The 21,494-nt window shown below is 37.1% G+C and overlaps 1 protein-coding gene across 4 annotated transcripts in view; it reads left to right on the top strand.

The window, feature by feature from the left end:
* Positions 1-12,931, top strand: part of CWC22 (CWC22 spliceosome associated protein) — a 304,789-nt gene extending 291,858 nt beyond the window's left edge. For all 4 annotated transcript variants that reach the window (XM_090144114.1, XM_090144113.1, XM_031601355.2 and 1 more), the window contains 6 exons: positions 3,657-3,734; positions 4,867-5,019; positions 5,799-5,926; positions 6,807-6,908; positions 7,026-7,222; positions 10,432-12,931. In XM_090144114.1, the coding sequence (XP_090000240.1) occupies positions 3,657-3,734; positions 4,867-5,019; positions 5,799-5,926; positions 6,807-6,908; positions 7,026-7,222; positions 10,432-11,087 (1,314 nt within the window). In that variant the 3' untranslated portion in view covers positions 11,088-12,931. The remainder of the gene's footprint in view (positions 1-3,656; positions 3,735-4,866; positions 5,020-5,798; positions 5,927-6,806; positions 6,909-7,025; positions 7,223-10,431) is intronic.
* The last annotated feature ends 8,563 nt before the right edge of the window (positions 12,932-21,494 follow it).

Below are 21,494 nucleotides of genomic sequence, written 5' to 3'. Positions count from 1 at the left end.
AAGCAGACATAGAGCAGCACAATTAAATACATATGTATCCTTATATGCAGTTTTTTTCTTCTTACATAAAACCCTGTAGGTCTAATTGTCTTCTGATGAGCATATTCAACTTTAATCATACAGTTCTCTAAACATAAAACAAACTGAGGTTTCTAAAAAAAAAAAAAAGTAGGCAAAGGGATAATGGAAGTTGAAAAATAACTGTCAGCTGACCTAATAGAGGACAGACCTGGAGGCAGCATGGGAGCTGTCAAAAGCATTACGTGCAGTTTGCCAGACCACCTGCTACTGAAGCACCTTCTATCCCTTCGTCAGCCTTGGCTCTGTGCAGTAGTTCTGAGAACTGAGGGAAGGAAGAGAGAGATGCTGGAAAAAATAGGCATATGTGAGTTGCATGCGCTACAAAATGCAATGGTAGGGAAAGCTTGAAGGTAGTAAAATTAAACTTCAGCTGAAATAAGATAGAAAAGAATGAGGAACAGCATCTGTGAAAGCATTGCAACCGTGTATAAAAAACAAAATGCTAATTTTAGATAATTTCACAATGGTGTAAACCAGCCTATATCCTGTACTAAGTTTGTTTCCAGCATATTGGTTCCTTCAGTTCATTGTGTGATCATAGAAACACATGTATTAGCATGGGAACTTGTATGTTTTGAAAAGCACCAGTGAATAAGGGATATCTCATGATTGCTTCAGATTGTATACAGCTTGTGTAGTCAATGGAGGAACAGAACTGCATGACTGGCGAGGGAGGAGAGGGGAAATGTCATCACTTCCAGCTAGGGAAGGAGGAGCAAAGCAGCCTCCTTGGAGCACAGCTGTGGGTCAACTCTGCAATAGAAGTAGTGGCTTTTAGAGAAAAATCATAGCAAGAAGCAAGGGAGGATGAATAAAAAAGAAAAAAAAAAAAATAGTGTAAGAAGAAACACAGAATCGGAAAGGGTGAGAAAACTGAATTATTTTAACTTCTCTTTATGAAGTTATGTAGCCCTCATGTATGAAGCTGGTTTAAGCGAGGGTATGCTTGTTCTTTAAAACAGTAATGCTGGTTTAAAAAAGAGGATAATCTCCCTCTAAGGCTGCACTTAAGTAAGTCCATCCATCCCATTATCCTGTTTGAACAGGAATTGTCAAGTGAGAACTTGGAGAAATGCAGTGTGTGTAGAGAAATCTTTCTCCTTATTTTCCGTCTTGGCAGTTTTGGGAAATGGCATTTTTCCATAATACAGTATTGAGTTAAAGATCTTCACAAAAGATATTTCACTTACTCTGTATTGGACATCAGATATTTTTTGCAGTATTTATTTACTTCATGACAAGATAGCTATACTTAATGTCTGACCAAATCTGGATACTTGCTTGCTTGTCCTTGTATAAAAGGCTTTGAACAGCACAGTATACAAAGTGTCTTCAAAACTGGGAAGTGCTTGTTACATTCTTTAAAGCAAATACTGCAGTAAAGCCCACAGGCTTTCCTCCCCTTAATCATCTTTAGAAGCGTTAGCACTGGAAGCAATGAAATGAGTTAACTAAACTTTTAAAGCTATAATTGAAGCTAGAATCATTTTGTGAACTTGTCACATCTCTCAAAAAATAATTAAATCATTTTCAAGTTTGTTAATTTTTAATCTGAAAGACAGCTACTCTAGACCTAACCTTGAGTTGTTTTGATAACACTGGCAAGAATGTCTATGGGCAAAGCTATTTTCATGCATGTGGTTATTCAAGATACCCTCCTAGAAATCATTGTAATATTTAATTAAAATGTTAAAATATTTAATTACTGTAAACCACAGGGGATACCAATGTTGTAATTGCATTTAAGATGAGGAAAAGAAGTAATTTGTTTTTCAAATCTTGCTGACTTTATTAGCAATGGCATCAGCACTTTACCCCTTTTATTGTTTAAAAACTGATTACCTGAAGCATTACTGTAAAACAGGATAATATAAAAAGTTAATATGCATTTTAATATATCAAACTAACCCAGTGTGACAGTGTTGAAAAGAATGCCTTTAAACAAACTTAGGTGTCTGTTTGATACGTGGCTGCCTTGGTATTTGGAAGGGATTATTTCTTCTTGTTAAACATGGTTGGCTTTCTGTTTGTTCTGAGTACAGTTTGTGATGGGCAAAATGTTTCTTTTTGTATCGCAAGCTTAGTGGAAAGTTTATTTAAAGTTTATTTTAAATAATCATGGCAGATACATGACTGATACTCTAAAACCTATTTGGGAATGTCATAAATTGATTTATGCTGTGAAGTAGGTCATATGGAAAAGTATACAATAATTGGGGGAAAACTGCAACACAGTATTTGATGGCTTTTAATTCACATATAAGAATATTTGCTTTGGTTGTATTAGTGACTGCCATAAGCCATGTCACTATCTGCTCAGTTTATGTAGTCAGGAAAACAACATTTATTTGTATCTATAGCTGTAGCTACTGGAGGGTGATTCAATAATTAACTTGGGATGATTATATTGGGAAATGAGCAGAAAGGAGGACAAATATCTTTTCTTCCAAAAAGGCTGTATTTTGTGGAGTGGGAGGGAACTGGTTGTTTTGGGTAGTTGGCAGCTGGTATCTTTTGTGGGACTGCCATAGCTGATGCTTGCTTATGTTCACATGCATTTGGACAGGAGAAAGATGGAAGGCAGGCTGTCACTGGTGTGTGTGTGTGTGAGAAAAACAAAAAACAAACAAAAAACACAAATGCTTTGGGAGGCCAATCTGCCTCTACTTCCTGCATTCCCTCCTAGCCAAACTCACTTCCTTAGTTAGAAAAGAAGTCTAGGTAGGTCAGTTTGCCAAGGCTCAAGTTAGTCTTCTGAATTATTTTTGCTGCTTTTGAAAAAGGTTATTTAAAAATAACATTTCAGAATGGTAAAAGAGCTCTTTCTGGTTTTATGCTTTTTTGCATTTATTTAAAAAAAAAAAAAAAAAGCAACTGCTTTTTTTGTTTCATTCTTTCTAGCAGTAGGATTTTAAAATGTCTGAGCTTCAACTACTAGATGGTTATTTTGTAACTAAAAAAAACCCCGTAAAATTATACCCACTACATAGAGAAATGTTACAGTTTAAAATTGAACTAATTATTTTAGGATTTGTGTAAAGATGTATACAGATTTCATCCATGAGTTATCTGCTCCTGCTTACAAAGATAGGCATATATGTGCATCTATCTAGTTTCCAAGTCTGGCGTTTTGTTATAATGATAACCAACACTTGCTAAGGTACCAGTTATTCTGGGGTCTCCTGTGATGTAATTAAATATGGATTTCCTTATCTATGTTTTCTCTAGATGCAGGGATTAGTGCTGTTTTCTGCTCTGTGGTAAAGACAGTTAGTAAAGTAGTTTTGACTGTTGATATTAGATTATACATTGAGTTAGCTCAAAATCATTAAAAAACATTAGCTTAAGCACAAGAGAAAATACAAATGCCAAAAGTTCAAATACAGACTTGAGATAACTTCAGAAACACAAGAAATTTGGAAAACTACTGTTTTTACCAGTGAAGTTATGTAAATAGTCTTGCTTCACAGCTGACATCCATGTAAACGTTTCTTCAATATTTTGATACTTAGTGATGATGTTTGTACTGCTACAGCAAATTTACCTAGAGAAAATGTTGTTTTCTCTGAAATCAGAAAGAACTCTGCAACATGATACTTGACTGCTGCGCTCAGCAAAGAACATACGAGAAATTCTTTGGGTTACTGGCAGGGGTGAGTCCTAATTTCATGTTTTACACTTGATGGTAGATAATTTCTTTTGGTTTACTCTTCTCAAACCAATTTTAATAGAGAACTAAAACTAATAGTCTTTATTATACTGAAAATGATTATGTTAATTGATTGAATTAGCATTTGGATTGTAACAAGCATGGTGAATGCCAAATGAGAACTCATTTTCTCCTTTTAATGCTTTTTGGCCTCCCATTTTTCCATTACAGTAGACAATTAAATAGGAGGCCAAGGCATTGATACTAAAAGAAGTTAAAAAGTGTTATGAGTTACTGGAAAAATCCTTTTCTTAGTGCTAGTAGTTGACTTTAGAGACTCTTCTTTCAGCTGCTTAACAGATTTTATTTATAAGACAAAGCAGTAATGCTGTCCTGGTTTTCCCTGTTTTGTTGTCTTTCAGTAAACAGCTAGCATCTTGGGTTTTTGTTGTTGTTTTCATTTTTCTCAATGTAACTAGAGATTTAGTCGTGGTTAATTACCTAAGCTTTTCCTGTCTCTTACACTGACAGAGCTGACTCTTTAAGTCAAATAGTTGTCTTAAGAGAGTAAGCAGTTCTGATTAAAGGAAGTGTTTACTTCCATTTGTAGGGTTTTTTTTAATTCAATATTTGAGGAAATATTTCTGCTGACTTGTTATGAAGCACTAGCCATTTGAACGTGCACGTTAAAAAGCTGTAGAATATAACTGCTAATTTCTGTGTTCATTGCAGTGTTTATGTCCAAAGTGTCTTGCCTCTAGCTGTGTTCCCTGCTCTCTCTCTGGTCTTAAATACCCATTCAATAATGTCATGAAAAAAGTTGTATTTGAGGGTTTACACCCATTGAGAATACTGGATGTATGGAAGTAAAATAAATTGCTGAATCATTTGCTGTAGGTCAAAATTGTTAATTACTACTTTGCAATGCAGATGAGTTCCGTGCTCTGACAAACTGCTGGAAGCAATCAATTGTATCAGTTTGGAGATGTTTTCTCTAAGTATTAGTTTAACAGAAGGTCTTGTGATAAATATTAGCAGCATTACATTTACATTGCATAAGTCATTTATGCATATGTTATTTGCATGCTTAATATTTTGCTTAATCTGGTTGTTTAAATTGTAAAATACTGTTTCAGCGTTTCTGCATGTTGAAAAAAGAATATATGGAATCCTTTGAAGCTATTTTCAAGGAACAGTATGATACCATTCATCGTTTGGAAACAAACAAATTAAGGAATGTTGCCAAGATGTTTGCTCATCTGCTGTACACTGATTCCATTCCCTGGAGTGTGAGTAGAACTGGCTATTGTCAAAGGTTTTTTATTTAATTATTAATCTATAGTAATTGAGAAATAAGTAATAAATTGGTTTTAGTATTCATTCGATGTTTTGGAATATTGGCACTTGTAGCAAACAGAATTATTTTAAATGTATTCTGAGATGCATCATTGAACATCCTATCCTATCCACAGTTCTTCATTACTGGCTCTGAGCTGTTATTTTACATAGCTGAGCTGGAATTGGTTGGTTAAAATGTACACTTTTTTAGCTAATCAGCAGTGTAATTAGCTGTCTCAAAAAATAAGTGTAAAGAAATCTTCTAAAATTAACTTCATAGAGAAAAATTTCAAGCTTTTTATATGAAACTTTAGAAATAATTACGATTCTCTTTTCCTACACTTTTATTCTTGTTAGATAATGTAAACTAATTGACATTCTTTGGGCACACACAAATTAATCCAAATACCTCACCTCTTTAGAACATGCATTTCAAATCTTTAACTTCCCAGAAGTTCTCACACCTGTTTTTCTTCCATTGACTTTTCTTGGACAGGATAAATCCTGAAACAATTGCTAGTTTTAAAATGATCAGAAATTTCTTGTTAGAATAGACCTTTCAAGGAAGAAAAGGTCAAGGAAGAAAATTCCTTGACTGGGAGTTAGTATGCAATGGTGAACAAAAATAAACAAAGTCTTTACTTGTTATTTCAGGAGGCCGGAGGGTTTTAAGGCTAAGTTTGAACATACTTTCTTTCATTTGTGTGTTTTTTTTCCTAAACATTTTCAGGTTCTGGAGTGTATAATACTGAGTGAAGAAACAACCACATCCTCCAGTAGGATTTTTGTCAAAATATTCTTTCAGGAGCTTAGTGAATATATGGGACTTCCAAATTTAAATGCAAGATTAAAGGACATGTAAGTTGAAGTTTTATTTTAAAAATAGTACCTTGAATTAATTCATCAGAAAGAGTACAGATAAAACCTCTATTTTCAAATGCAACCACATCTGTGGTTTTATAGCTGCAATATTCAAGAATAAGTTAACATATAACTTTACTTATTAGAGACTTAGAGTCCCATTAAATTGAATGCTACCGTTGACGAGTTCAGCTATGTGCATGAATATTTATTTGAAAGCTGTATTATTTTTTTCCAAAGACAGTGCAAGTTGTAGAAGAATGTATCAAGTGCAAGTCTGTTAACTTCATTGTTTTGTCAGCAGTAATGAAAATTGCTGTGGCTGCTTGTTCTGTGAAGTTTAGGAGAAAAGGATTCTAGTTTTTCTAGGGTTAGTTGCTTGTCCTTGAGTACAGTGTCAACAACATTATTTTAAGCATTTGTGGTTTTTTAACACCTTGTGTTCTGGCAGTGTTCATCTTGGTCACTAGAGCTACTTCCCATTAGTTGGGTTGTCTGTTAAACAAACTTAATAGATGCTTTAGCTCATGTAAGTTTGAATTTAAACCATCTTAGGGCCCTGTTTAATTTGATCTTTGTCCTTCATGGTCATCAAGTAATATCTTTTACTATTACTAGCTATTGTGTTTTCACAAGTCTATTTAGGACTTTGCAAAATCAGGCTCTTCATACTGTCAGGTTATGACAACACATTATTAGACTCTCAGAAGTATTTTGTTAATATACATCACAGATATAAACAAGGAAAGTGTTGAAAAATGCATGCAGAGAATTTTCACTGTGCTATGTAATATAGTTCCTTTTTAAGTCTATTAATGTCAGTGAGAATTAGTGCTAAACTGGCATACTGATTATTTCAGTTGTTTGTTTTCAACAGAACATTGCAGCCTTTCTTTGAGGGATTACTGCCTCGGGATAACCCAAGAAACACTCGCTTTGCCATCAATTTCTTCACTTCCATTGGCCTTGGAGGACTTACGTGAGGAACATTTTTGTTTATTTGATTTAATATTTGCTTTCCTTCCCTGCCTCTCAGTTTAGGGGGTGGAGAGGGAAGTGGCTTTTTTTTTTTTCTAATGATGATGTTGTTCCTTAGAGATGAATTACGGGAGCATCTGAAAAATGCACCAAAGATGATAATGACTCAGAAACAAGATGTTGAGTCATCAGATTCATCTTCATCTTCAGAAACAGACTCTTCTTCAGATTCTGATTCTGACAGCAGTAGCAGTAGCTCAGAGTCATCCAGCAGCAGTGACTCTTCATCTAGCAGTAGCGACAGCAGTGACTCAGGTATTTAAGCACTAGCTATAACTATTTATTTACCTGTTATTTACTTCTGTTTACTGTTATTGCTGTGGTTTATAAATATGTTTTTTTAATTTACATATTTTTAAAATACTGCTTTTTGCTCATATAAACTTATTTCAGAAAACAGAAAATCTTAGTTCCATTTTTAGCGATTTAAATACTTGAGGAACTTTGTTTTATAGAAGACTTTCTTACACAGTTGATACCTGTTGCACAGAGCTGTCTTTTCAATCTAGTGGAGGATGAAGGAGCTAGTATTAATATCTCTATGGAATGCTTAGTGGGGAACTCTGGGGACTAACATCTGATTCTTTTTTTCCACTGCTTAGTTGCATGAGCTTGATGCTCCTAGTATTCTCTTCTGTAAATATGGACCCTGTTGTGGATCAGACACAGCATTGGTCAGTTCTAGCGATGAGTTTTCTTTTATTCTATTTCTTATTCTTCATTTCTAATTCTTCCTCTGGAAGAGTTTGTGTTGATGCAGTGAGTTCTTGCCTTGAGGGAAGTCTTCAAGGATGAATCAGTTTTTGCTGACAACTTAGTATAATGTAGTTTCATGTTGTAATCATTATTTAGCATCTTATGCTATCCTAGAGCCTTCTCTTTGACATAAAGTGTCGTAAACATTGCTTAATCTGTGAAGTACTTGCTAGTATGAATTACTGTGTACAGTGTCTCCTATATAACATGAGCAGATGATAACACAGCATGACTTTCTGTAGTTCAGAAGCTTGTTGATTCAAAATTAATTTGATTTATTATGTGACTCAGAAATGAAAATGCAGATTAATAAAATAAAAGCAGTGTGTACTGCTCATGTCTGGAAATGCATTTTTGTCCTCTTGCAATGTTCCTCTACAAAATCTGATTTGCATTTCATCGTAAAGCTATCACATTAATGACAGCAGAGCACTGGAGGAGGGCGCAGTCAAATAGGGTCAAAGAAGGCGTTAGTTCAGCAAAGAGCCAGATGGTTCTTGCATAGACAGCTGCAGCTCTGCTGAGCTGCTTGATAGGAAGGTAAGAGAGGTAAGTCCTTAGTGACAAACCAACTGAGTCTGCAGTCTGATAGTATGAGCACTTGATTTTTGTAATCTTAGGACCTTCTTTTTTACTATTTGTCCTCCTTCATCAAGGAATACAGTCATTAAACTTGTATTTTTATATCTTAGTAGCCCAGTTTCGCTTTTTCTCTGATTTTTGTCTATTTAAATATTGTGTATGGGATACTTAATTTGAGATAACTATATACTTATAAACGTGGGTCAGGCTTGCTACAAAATGAAGGTATTTTACTGGTTATAGCTTGATTTTCTAAAAAGCTGCTAACAGAGGGGAGGCGGCTTTACCTTGGTAGAATTTGGGGAAAAAAAAGAAAAGCTTACTGTTCTAAAATATAACCAAAGTGATCTGTCGTGGCATGTTAGCAGGGTGCCAGGAAGCCTTAGTTCAGACAGATTAGCCAGCTTCTGTAGAACTCAGATATTTTATGTACTATTAAATCAATTTATGGCTACAGTATTTTCAAAAGGTGGTTAGAAACAGTTAAATTATGTGATACTGTAGCTCATATAATAACTATTGTTTACTGTAAATGGCTGCAACTTAGTGTTCATTGTTTGCTTATAATGCTTTGTCACATCTGTTGAGAGAAATCTGCGGATTGTTAATAAAGAGCAAACAGGTACAGTAAAGTCTTCCTCTGAGATAAATACTGCTGCACATTCAGAAATACAGATGTTGGTTCATTTGGAGGCTGTTTCTGAGGTAGTTATACATTATTTTCAAAAGCCAAGTTTTATTAGACAAAAAAATATTTTCTGCTAATTAAAAGCAAATACGTACTGGTTTAAAGCAGCTACACTGCCTTTGCTTTGCTTTCACTCAGTACCTGTGGCATAACTAAAATATCAGTATATGTATGTATTTTTAAGGACTTACCTGGCTTTTATCAAAACATCCTCTTCTTAAACTTCTTGTTAACTTTACGTTGTTCTTTAGCCCTCATGATAATTTTACTTTTCACTTGAAACAAGTGTGTAGACCCAGTTTATCTGGGGACTTTTTAAAGCTCTGTAGGTGTTAATGTAATGCTATTTCTTGTGGTTCCTAGCGTCAGTAGTGTATGGCCTTTCTTCTTAAGGTTCTGAAGCTGATCTTAAATTGTTGACAAGCTGGCACTATCATTCCTGAAAACAAGCCAGAGTCATTGTTATGTTGTTGCAGTACCACAAAAAGTTTCTGAAGCTATTTCATCCTGCTTTTCTTTCTTAGGATAGTGTTAAGAGTTTTTTCCCAATCTGCTATTTTTAAACTCCTTGACTGGTAAGCTTTTCCAGAAAGTAATTGGTGGAGTAAACAGTTTGAAGATAATGGATGGTCTGGAAAAGGTGACCTTTCGGAAAGAAATTTTCGGAGAGTTTTGATATATGGCTTTACATCCTGGTCCTTCTGTATCAAGTCAGTAAAAAGGTGATGATGTGTAGAGGCTCTCAGAATTCAGGCATCACTTCCAGATAGGTAAAGGATAAAAGCCCTGCAGGTGTCACAGCAACAAATGAGTAGAGGAGGGGAGAAGCTTGATTGTTGGAGTTTTGTCAGTATGTAGCGCTTAAAATCTGAAGGCATGTCTTTCACGATCTACGTGTTATGTCAGATTCTTGTTTAGCATGTTACTCTTTTGGTATGAGTTACTTCATTTACAGTCATGGTAAATAGGATGAAATGTGGAAGACTATTCAATGAGGTCATATTTTCTTGTTTTTACTGTTTTGGATGTGGTGTAGCCTTGCCTGTTGTTCATGTGAGGTTTGTGGGTTTGTAACAGTGTGGAGATGCTGACAAATGCTGAAGTTTAGAGGAAGAGCTTGTTAGTCAGCTCACACTTCAAGGCAAAATTTCTCTTCATATTAAAATATGAGGCCTGTAATACAGCCAGACATTTAAAAATAGTCAGAACCTGTTCAGTTAAAAGAATGGGTGGATTTTTGTCCCATTGCATGAAATCCTTGGTTGAGGGGAGGGATACAAGTAAAGCTGATATTTTTGTAACCTCTGGCTAGATACATAACAACAAAAGTTGGAGTGTTTTTCCATAAAAGTATTTCTTTATAACTCTTGGTGTACTTTAATAGATCAAATAGTTGATTAAAATAAAACCTTATTCCCATAATTTGTTGTAATTTCAGATGCTTCCAAAGCTAAAAGAAGGAGAACACAAAAGAAAAATAGAGAATCTGATAAAGCTTCCCGGAAAAAACAAGAAAGGAAAAGGAAATCTCTTGAGAAGAAAGTGGGAAGGAGACGGCAAGAGGACAGAAGTGATAGTGAGAGCAAGTTAGAAAGAAATCACCAAAATATGAGAGAAGCACACAGGAGGGATGACGCATCAAAATATCATCACAGAGATGAGTCTAATGGCAGAGACGATTACGAAGCACATAGGAGAGATGACTTATCAAAATACCATCACAGGGATGAGTCTAATGGCAGAGATGATTACCATAGTGGAAGGGATAGGAACCACGAGAGAAGTAAGGATCTAGAAAATAAACACAGCAATTCAAAACTGAAGAAAGCAGAAAGAAGAGCTTCTTTTTCTGATGATGAAAGTTATAGACATGGGAGCAGAGATAATGGACATCGGAGTAGAAAAAGAGAAAGATCTAGGTCTGGAGAGAGATCCTATAACAAGTCAAGTCCAAGGGAGGAGGAAGAAGACCACCGATACAGAAATGGCTCAGAGAGACTCAGAGAGAAGTACAACCATTACTCTGACCAGTACAGGGAATCAAGAAAATATGAGGATAGACGAAGGGAGAATTCCCCACACAGACGAAAATAATACCTAAACAGTTTGAAATAAATGGGCATTTCTGGGCTGATAAAACTGTATTTTAAAAAAGTGACTAAACTTTCTTTAAAAAAGATTTTGTACAAAGTGGTAGTTTGCATTTGTAAATTTTATCAGACTTTTTCAGATTTTCAGTACTGCTTTTTTATAACTGTTGCTTTAAGTCTTTCTGTTAAACTCATCCTCTGGGAAGATGAAGTTGTTTATTTTGTGAATAAAACAGTTAAGATCTCAGTGAAATGGGTGTTTTTGTCACTTAATTTCAAGTATTTGTAACTTTATAGTATTAAAAAGTTGGGCTTTAACTTGGGCTAATTGCAGATCAGAAATGCTGAAGCTAACGTAAGGATCTCAGATTATATATAGGTGATGCATTAGAAGGCTTTTTAAAAGGAGTTACATCAGCATGAGCACTACATGCGTTCTACAGTTATACATTCTTTCATCTTCATAAAACTTCATCTTCAAACTTACATGGGAGTAAGTTTGACCAAATTTTTTCAGGAAAACCTTTGTTTATTTTTTCAAGAGTTAAAAATTGGAAAAGCAGTTTTATTATTTTAAATGTCACTTTTGAAAATGCGTCAACTTGTTATGTGTTACTTTTCACAGTGTTTTTTAATGTTTTAACATCCTAAGCTTGAGATCTACACTTGTGATCTTACAGAGAGGAAAAAATTTTTTTGGCTGTGAATCTGATTTAAAGGCATGTGTAGACTTCAGGTGTAGCTCCAAGGGAAATGTTTAAGGAATGTCCTTCCTGGTATACTTTAAAAAAAAAAAAAAAAAAAGTGAAACAGAAGATTTCAAATCTTCTTCACTTTGAACTGTGTGGCTTGAAAGGCTCGAGCTTACTGGAAGCAAAGTTTTACCAAAAACAAACAAAAAAACCCAGCAGTTTATAATAATAGAAGTAGTTCTATCTAGAGTCATTTGAAGAACTAGCTCAACATTCATTGTTTGACTTATGAATCAGAATTGTGGTTAAGATTAAATATCTAAAAAAGACAAATACAGAAAGTCTTTTGACATGAAATAGTAACGTGGCCATGGTCAGTAGAAAAGACAAGAATGATAGTTATGTATAACTCAACTGTTAGTGCCATAAAACTGTATTTTTTCACTTTGAAAAATGAACATAATTGCTGGGCACGTGAAAATATGCAGATTTCATTTGTGCTTTGTATTTCATTGTATGTAGAACATTATAAAAATACATTTGTGCTGTTTTGTAACAGACAACAGCAATTCCTAAGGAACTAGATTAGTTTGGGGTAAATCTTGTCACAACATTTTTCTAAGAAAAATGATGCTTTGGATTTCTGTTCTGTGTTTAACAGAATTTATTTCTGCCAGTTTTCATGCACTGAAATGTTTTCAAAGATACTAACAGAAAATAAAGACACACTGCAGAGAAAAATGAAAGTTTCTGTTGTGTTGCACCACACAGCTATAAATGCTTTAGTGGCACCATGAGGAATTTCTTATTTAAATTGTGATGTGGTTTTGTTTCTGTTCCCAATGCACTTCTCATTTTCCAAGGGAATCGTGCATTTTGGTAGCATACTTTAATTCCTAGAAAAGTTAGTTTGAAGTAATTCTTTTTAGAAAGATTAGTGCTAGTAATTATTGCTTGTTTCTTAGTTGTCTACTAACAATATTAAAAATTACCTGTATTTCATAATTGTTGTATTGTACAAGCTTAGCTAATTTATCGAGAGTAACTCTTCCCTTACTGTACTGTAGGTTTAATAGCATCAATTTTATGAACCTGTAGCTTTTGAGATATTCTGTACAAATGAAAAGACTTGTTAATTACATCTGTAATAAATGGAGATGCCTTAAAACAAAGCATCGTTTGCTTAAAACAAACAAATTCATTTGATCTGAGACTGCTGATCAGGAAATGCCAACGTAAACAGCACCTCCAAATTGTTGTGTTGCTTTATACTAGCTAATAGAAATACTGTGCTCTCCAAGGACAGGGAAAGGGAGAGAAGTGGGACTAGGACTTGAGCTGAGGTCTCGGCTGCATATACGGTTTCTTGATGATTTTTCTTTTTTATTCCCAGAAACATTAACAGATGCTTAATAGAATGAACTATTAATAATAGACCTGATTTTTACTGATAACTACCACCAGCCGTTCAGTGTTAGCAAAGCAGTAACAGTCAGCAGTGCTTCTGACACATGGCTGGAAGTAGGTGGGCGCCCAGAAGCAGGGCTGCTCTGCAGCAGACCAGAAGTGTCCCCAGCCCTGACCTTGGTCAGCACACAGAACAAGTTCCCAGTTACTAGCAGGCTCACTGCCTCCTGAACCAGAGGTTCTGTGTGCATCCCAACAAGGCTTCACCCACAAACTGGCCTCATTCTTTAATGCTTTTGCAGGGAGAACTGCAGCACCCTGTGACAGGGGTTCCAGTATTTACCTGTACAGTACGTGTGAAAGTAGGTCTCTTTCATAGCTTTTGCTTGATCGCTTTTGTTTCTGATTTCTTCTATGAATAGCACTGTGCAATTGCTTGCCATCTTGTGATTTTGCAGACCTAAATCTGTATATTGTCGTTTCTTTTCCAGTAGTTTAAAATTACTCTGATTAATCTCTCTCCATTTGAGATTGCTCCTTAGTCACAGTCATTTTTCCTGATATGTATGTATGTATTTATTTATTTTAACTCTGTGTAGTAATTGTTTTTTGGAGTGTAGGAGTGAGTTGGTTTGATTTCAGTCTGTCCTTTCAACTGCTATAGAGTTGAATGATCCACTGAGGTGCTGGGGTTTCTTTAGCTAGCTGTAGCTGTAGCGTGTGCATAGCAATGAAGGAACTCGTGCCTGTAGCTGGTGCTGGAGCACTACACTGTGTTTTGTGCAGCAGTTTTGGCTGAAAGACTTCAAAAACAGATCCTGTTGTATTCTTAACTCTCATGCTCAGTTATAATTCCTTATTGCTTAGAAGCAGGATTGATTTAGCTTATCCATAGCTTTCTGGGGTGGGTCTGGTTATGGCTGTGCTATCAGCAGTCACCCAGTGCCAGCACAGTGCCTGCTGGGCTGCCTGGGTAATGTGTGCAGAGCTGCTTCAGTCCTGCTGAGCTGCAGGGGAGGTCATAAGCACTCCTCAGCCAGGGAAGAGGGAAAATGTTTTGTCAAAATATTTAGACAGTCTCATTATGTAAACCGCCACAATACCATCTCTTAATATGAGAGCAGTCAGATAAATCTGGGGACAAAACTGTCTACTTATTTACTTAACAGCCATTTAAAAAATATTTTAACTGTAGTTACTGGAATGATTTTAATTGATATTTAAGAAATACAGCATCTTCAAATTGTATATAGTTCATTGCAGTCCATTGCAGCATGGAAATGTGAATTTGACTTCAGAAACATTTGTCTTATGGCATTGCTCATGTTAAGTTCCCAAACAGATTGCATGCATATTGAACATTAGATTTAATTCTGAAAATTACTCATACTACTAATTAGATTTAGATGGTACATTATTTTTACTTATGAGTACGCTATTTAATTTACTGAAAGCTTTAATGATGTGTCAACCTAACACGATAAGTGAGCTAGAGTGGGTTGGTTTTTGAGCCCTGGGAGCAATTTAAGAGCCTCTGTATCTTAAAGTTTGCACCTTTTTATGACTATAATGATGACTAATAAGATGCTAGTTGATCTTCATCGACTGTTCTTAAACAGCTTTGAATTATCCTTCAGTAAGGAAATAAGGAAATGTGACCACCAGAAGGCTCACTGTCTTGCATAATCTAAAAAAGCAAGAATCTATTACGTTAGCAAAGAGAATTGACTCCAAGTGTTCAGACAACACACACACAACACACTTGTCCTTCAGTGTACTTTCAATTAGAGAAACTAGTATTTTTTAAAAAGCTTTCTTAGTTAGTCAACATGTATATATACATTTTAAAGAAATCATGAAGTTGAAATGCAAAATCAGGAAGTATTTTAATTAAGAATGAATGACGCATATATTTTCCAGGTTAAAAGTGGCAAGGGCAAAATGCTGCTTTATATATTGGAGAAACAAGGTCACTTGAGAGGTGCTTTTCTTTTTATATTTAGTTTTCTCTTGTGTGTTTTCCTACAGCCAGTCTATAATTTGGCTGTTAGTGGAGTCAGGGATTTTCTTTTCTTGTCTATTCCTTATGACTATCATCAAGCATTTTCTTCTTTAACAACAAAAAGGGGAGGAAGATGACAAATTAGAAACTTATGGTGTCCTGGTAAACTATTTTGTTAAGTCGTAAACACAGAAGTCCATTGAGGGAGGGGAAAAAAAATAACCTGCCACATACTGATGCTATTTTTAAAGTTTGTTCCTGGTATGTACTTTTTTTTTTTTTTCCATTATGGTGTATAACAATGCTTGCACTGGCTCTGATTTTAGCTCCTGCAGGCAGCCTGCTTGTTCTCAACCCAGATGGATGTGGGATGTTCACCCCACCAAAGGTCCACAGGATAGGGCCATGGCAGAACATGAAGGCCACGGTCAGCCCAGTGTCACAGGGGGCTCTTGGCCTGGCACAGGGTGAATATATCCATGCACCCTGCTCTCTGCCAGCTTGGGTGAGGACACAGTGGTGTCAGGGGACTTGGCTGGTGGGTAGTAACCTGCCTTCCAACTGGGGGCTTTCTGGATATTCTGCACCTTGTTTGGCAGGCATGCAGGCAACCTTAGGGGCTTCGTGGGAGGAAGGAGTGCTGAAGTAAGAGCTACTTCAGGTAGGACCTGTGCTTTAATGACTGCTTCCTTCATTCAGGACAAGAGGCTGGATGACAGATCTGCAGGCAAACGTGCTCTGAGGAGGTTCACAGGGTGTCTTCTGTTGCTGCATATGGTGCTGTGAGACACAACAGTGCTTAAGAAATTGGAGTTGATCAGTAATTGGAACAAGAAACTGAAAGTTAACAACTATTCCCCCAACAACAGTTGGGGAAAAATGCCCCTTTGTTGCTTCCTGTCCTCTTTTCCCCACACCAGCAAGACCTTTGTTCTCCCTCTTTGTAGAAGACAGGTGGTGACCAGCCTGGTTTGATCCCTGTTCCATTTGAAATGGCAATTCTTTGAGATGCCATCCAGTAGTGCCTCACAGCCCACTGTTTGCTCCTTCGTTTGTGTGACTGTGGCTATGGAAGGAAGCGCGGTGATCGGTCGGCAGCTGTGCCCGCTGCAGGGAAGGCTGTGGTCGTGGTATTCCTCAGGCTAAATCCAGCCCTGTGCACACCCAGTTGATTTACTTCATTTTTGTAGAGCAGTTCTTTCCTCTCAATTCATTTTTAGTGTTCTGTTTGCAGAGAGGCAGACACACTGGAAAACTGTTTTGGTTTTGTGCATATGCATGAACACACACACCTGCATACAAAGCCTGATATTTTCGTTCCCTCTATAAGAGTCTAAGATTAGTTTCTTGTAAAGTTAAGACAGGTCAAAGCAATAAATTTCAGCTATTTATGCTCTACTCTGTGGAATAATTTTCATTACTATATTGTCTGAATAGCTCCCAAATAATTGTTTGTTTGTTTTTCACCTAGACCCTGTTAAACAGTACAAAATATTGATAATGTTATGAAGTCTCGCAGGAGAAAAAAAAAATGTATGATGCATTAGTTAAGGATTTGTAGTGATGTATGGTGCAGTGTAATGCTGCAAAAGTGGAAAATTGTGTGTTTTTATAATGATAGTCACTTCCAAAGGTGATATTACACATATCAGCATTGTTGGTTTGTATTTTGGTGTCACATTCTGATATTTTATATACATACAATTATACTTTCCTTTCCAGGAGTAATTGAAGTCTCAGCTCAACCAGAGCAGCCAGGAGGAGGCCAGCGGGTGGTGGTCCTGTGGTCTGTGAGCTGGGGTAATGCACCACCTGCTCTCAGTGCTCAGAGCTCTAGGCATTCCTCACCGTGGGTGCGTGTATAATCAAAAGCTTTCTTCGTTTCACAGCATTTATGGGAAGGCTTTATTTCCATAATTACAGTTTTACTGTAGTTTATGAAGAAAATGCAGCGTGAAGACCAATCATTTTGATGATCTGTAGATCAGTTGAAGGAGAGCAAGTTTCAAGGTTAGCTGCGTGGCAGCTGTCATCAGTCTGTGAAATTACCACTTTGAATGACAAGCTTAATTTGCACTTGAACCCTAGCATTGGCTTTCACTCCATCTTCTTCCTAATGACTCCGGTCTCCTTGTTCTGTTAAAGCCATTTTACTTTTTGTTTTACAAAAAGGGATTAAAGAGGAAAGGTAGGAAGGTTTCCATTTCCAAAAGGCCCCTTTATTTTTTTTATGGGGTGTGCTCCACCCCAATATTATGAATTGTGCGTGAAATCTTCAGTTCATTATCAGTTAACACTGATGCCACAGATCTTGCAGACTGTTATTATGGAATCATCTACATCATTAAGAAAAAAAAAAGCTGCCCTCTATTTTAGATGTATTGTTTTCACTTTCATTAAGCATCTCTCTTGTTATGTGATGGGGTAAGAAGTGCTCGTTTACTCCTCCATATAATATTCATTATTGCCAATGTCCCGCGCTAAGCGCTGTTCTGTTATCTGTTCTGTAAACACTTTTTCATAGCTCCCCTTCAGAGGGACAGCCTTCACCACCTCCCACTGCTTTCATTCTTGTCCTTTCTTGCTCAGGTCTTTGTGATTCTGCAGCCAACAACCGAGCATCCCACTTGTTGGGACCATACCACTGCCTTCCAAAACAGTGGTGTATTTTCAGTGTTACCTGTTGCTTTTCCTTGGAGCAATCTGCATGCTTGTTGTTGCTAGTCACTGTGCTGTTGACCAGAGACATTCATTGTTCTGGCACTGTTTCACTGTTAATCTTTTGCCATACAGACTACTGAGCACATCTTTATGTGTTTCACATTCTAGCAGCATGTTTGAAAGTCATGCTTCACCTCTTTCCTCCCAAATGATTAGTTTCTTCAAGATTTTAGTTTTGTTAGTAATTGGTTAGTTCATCTGCTGCAGGACTTGTTGACAGATTTTCTAAAGTCTAGATTAATGATATTATTTGCAGGTCCCCTCCTATATCATCTGGAGATTCTTACAGCTTAATTCCTGATAAAATAATGTGTTTTTTTTAATTGTTAATGCATATTTATCATGTTACTAAAAATTAGATTAATAATTCCCTTAAGATTTTGGTACAATTTATACAACTGACATCTTAGATGATTAAATAGTTTTGGAAAAGATGAAAACATTTATGATGACTTGATTCAGGGATTTTAAACAAATTTTAGAAGACATTTAAAGGGAAAGATATTAAAATAGGGACTATGCATGGCTTGGCTTCAGGTGGATGCACTGCTTTGTTTGGAACTGCTTCAGAAGTAGCTGGAGTTAAATTTGTTTCATCCCAAAGACCAAATAAGCAGTCAGAATATTTTACCTAATTAACCTTCCAAAACCCTTGAGCTGACTAGTTCAATGGCGAGCAAACATTATAGAACCACTGTTCTTACACTAGGTGACAAAAGCAGGAGGAAGTGTGATCAGTCCCTCTGAGTGTGTTAATTTATTGCTATGCCATGTGTTATTACACACGCAGAGATGCAGTGCAGGGAGCATCTCACACACAGAAAGACCAGAGCGTGGCTAAAGGACAGATCTCTTTGCCTTGCTCACCACCTGCCTTTATTGGAAGGCACTTGATGGAGCCCGGCTCCATGCCCTCCGGCTGGATGGACAGACAGAAGGAGAAGGCAAGGGGACAGACCAGCAGCTGAGGGAAGCACGAAACACACTTAGAACCCCAAGAGAAAGCTGTTTCCCCCAAAGTACAGCCTAATTTCAAGAGATGAGGGAGAGGGTTTGCCAGAAAGGACTAGTTATTTCTTGCAGAATTAGGTAGGGCACAGAACAACGATTGATATCTTTGCCCTCCCAAACTTGTGCAGTTTAGGAAGAATGGTGGGGAGATGTTAATAAATAGGAAGGGAGCACCTAGTAGTAGATTCACACACTGACAGCCCACATGCTCATCAGCTGGCAGCAAGGGACAGACCCAGCCTCTGGCCACCCACCAGCCATGGCTGCCCAAAGCAGACAGCCACAAAGGGCTGTTGAGAAAAATTACTTTTTCTTGCTCATGTTAACATTCATCATTCTACTGCAAAGGCAGACAGAAGGCAGGCTTTTGCGGCATGCCCTTCTCTGTGCTGTCTGCTGTTGAGCAGATTTTAAGTTTCAAAAGGAATGAGTGAAGGTTCAGCAGTTTTGTGGCACGATAGGCTGTCAGTAGAGACAGCCGTGTCATACATAGTCTCATTTGCTGACTTGAAACAGCCTGTCTGTTCCATGCAGTTGTTAGATTGCCACGTGTTTCCAAAAGAGCCTATTTCCTGCGCCTAGTGGGAAAAGAGGTATAAAAAGTTGTCCGTAATGATCTAAAAATTGTAAGACAGAGGGATTTTGTGTAGGTGTAGCTCAGAGAACAGCACTTTATCTTCCTCTCAGTCTGAGCTGAGAATTCATTCATTTCTACAGTTTGTTTCAAATAGGAATTTGTTACAAGCAAATGAGTCTACCTTGTATATTGCTTCTTTCCTAGTTGCACATCCTGTCCAAATGTCAGAAACCGTATGCTCTTCATATATCTGGACTGTTTGTTTGTGCACAGAAGGTTGTTTTTCATTTCTGCTGAGCTCTGCTGCAGCTATGACTGCTGATGTCCTGACCAACTTAGTCATTCATTTCACCTTTACAATGAGAGGAAGAGGAGAAGTGCATATGAACCATCTGGTAAAATAGCCTGTGAGTTAATAGCTCATTGACCTGGAGTAATTCACATTCCATTCAAATTATTTCTTAGCATAATTATGAACGCTGATAAAATGTAATATATACTCGATAGTTTTGTAGGAAAAAAAACAACTGTCACTGTGCACTGTGATATTCTCTTTCCCCTGTGGAAAGCAGAGTGTTAGCTTTCCCTTGGAGCTTCCTGGGCAAGGCAGGAGCTCAGGGAAAATTATTCCCCCTTTCTGGCACAAGCAGTAAATCTGGTACTAAAATCTGTAGATCCTCTGTAATAGGTCTTGAAAAGCCACCAGAGATCCCTCTGCTCCATCACTGGGACTGCTGCTGTGGTTCCTTACAGCCTGTCACTGGCTCACACACCACCCAGGAGACAGATTTGTTCTGCAGCCCCAGAAGCTTCACAGCATAGAAACCCCAGGATATTCTTTGCTGGCTGCGAGGCAGCGCAGTGCCTGGCACATGCTATGTACAATTCCCTCAGGCTGCCATGGCCTGCAGCGATCCCTGGCCACAGGATGGCTCAGCCCTTAGGCTGGGGCAGCAATGGGAAAGTTATCGTCATGGGAAGCGTCCCAGAGCGCTCACTGCTCCAGCCGCTGTGCTTCTCAGTGCTCAGGAGGCCGAGGACAAAACCAGGTGGGCTTTTTTGCAACTGCAGTCCAAACACTTTCTTTCTAAGAGCTCAGTGCCCATTCTGCTTTTTTCTTTTGACAGTTCTGAAGCTATGCTTTTTTGGGACATGCGAAGCCTCCCTCTTAAAGAAAAGACATCTCACAGTAGAGCAGATTGTGCCACATGCATGAGGTTCAGTGTGCTCCTTTGAGGTTACAGCCGATGTCATTTGGTTTGGTGGGTACTATTTTGGTGACTGCTCTTTTTTGGAACTGTGTAATCACATGGAGGCAACTTTTGATCTTTTAGCATATAATTAAATTATCTATTGCTGTCTTTTTCTACAGAATGACTGAGTGAATGAATGAAAGAAAATCTGCTGGGAAAAAAAAAAAAAACAAAAAAAATAAGCACACAGAGAAAACCCTAACAACCCTATTTTCTCTGCTGGTTTACAAACTCTGAGAAAATCAAATGTAGAACCAAACATTGCTCGGATTTCTATTTTGTCAGAGTGTATCTCCTCCTAATGTCTTAATGTACAGGACAATACAGACATTCTAAGGAAATATTCAGTATTTTAAAATTGTATGGGACTTACCAGCAAGTCAAGTATTGTAGGGGTATCATTTTATAAGTCTGTGTGATTCTATGTTTAATAGTTACCATTTAATTACACAGTGTATTTTTTAATATACAGTGTAATTACAAGGCTGTGTATTCAAATTAATTCTTAAAATGAGGAACTCATCTAAGTTTTCCATATTTATTTTATTGTAAAATTCAGCAATTGCAATATTAGTCTTTAATAAATAAAATAACACAGTCTGAACATTGCATGAAATCCCTGTGTATTTCCAAAATTCTATGTCCACATAATATATCCATCCTTCCTACTGATTAAGCAGAAGTAACTTCCTGAGATTCAATTAAATATATGTATGCATGCAGATAACCTATGAAAATGGTAAATCTA

Source organism: Phasianus colchicus, chromosome 7 (assembly GCF_987193195.1).
Source record: "Phasianus colchicus chromosome 7, bPhaCol1.hap1.1, whole genome shotgun sequence".
Taxonomy (NCBI): domain Eukaryota; kingdom Metazoa; phylum Chordata; class Aves; order Galliformes; family Phasianidae; genus Phasianus; species Phasianus colchicus.
Note: the sequence above shows the minus strand (reverse complement) of the source record. Positions and strands in the feature narration are given on the sequence as shown.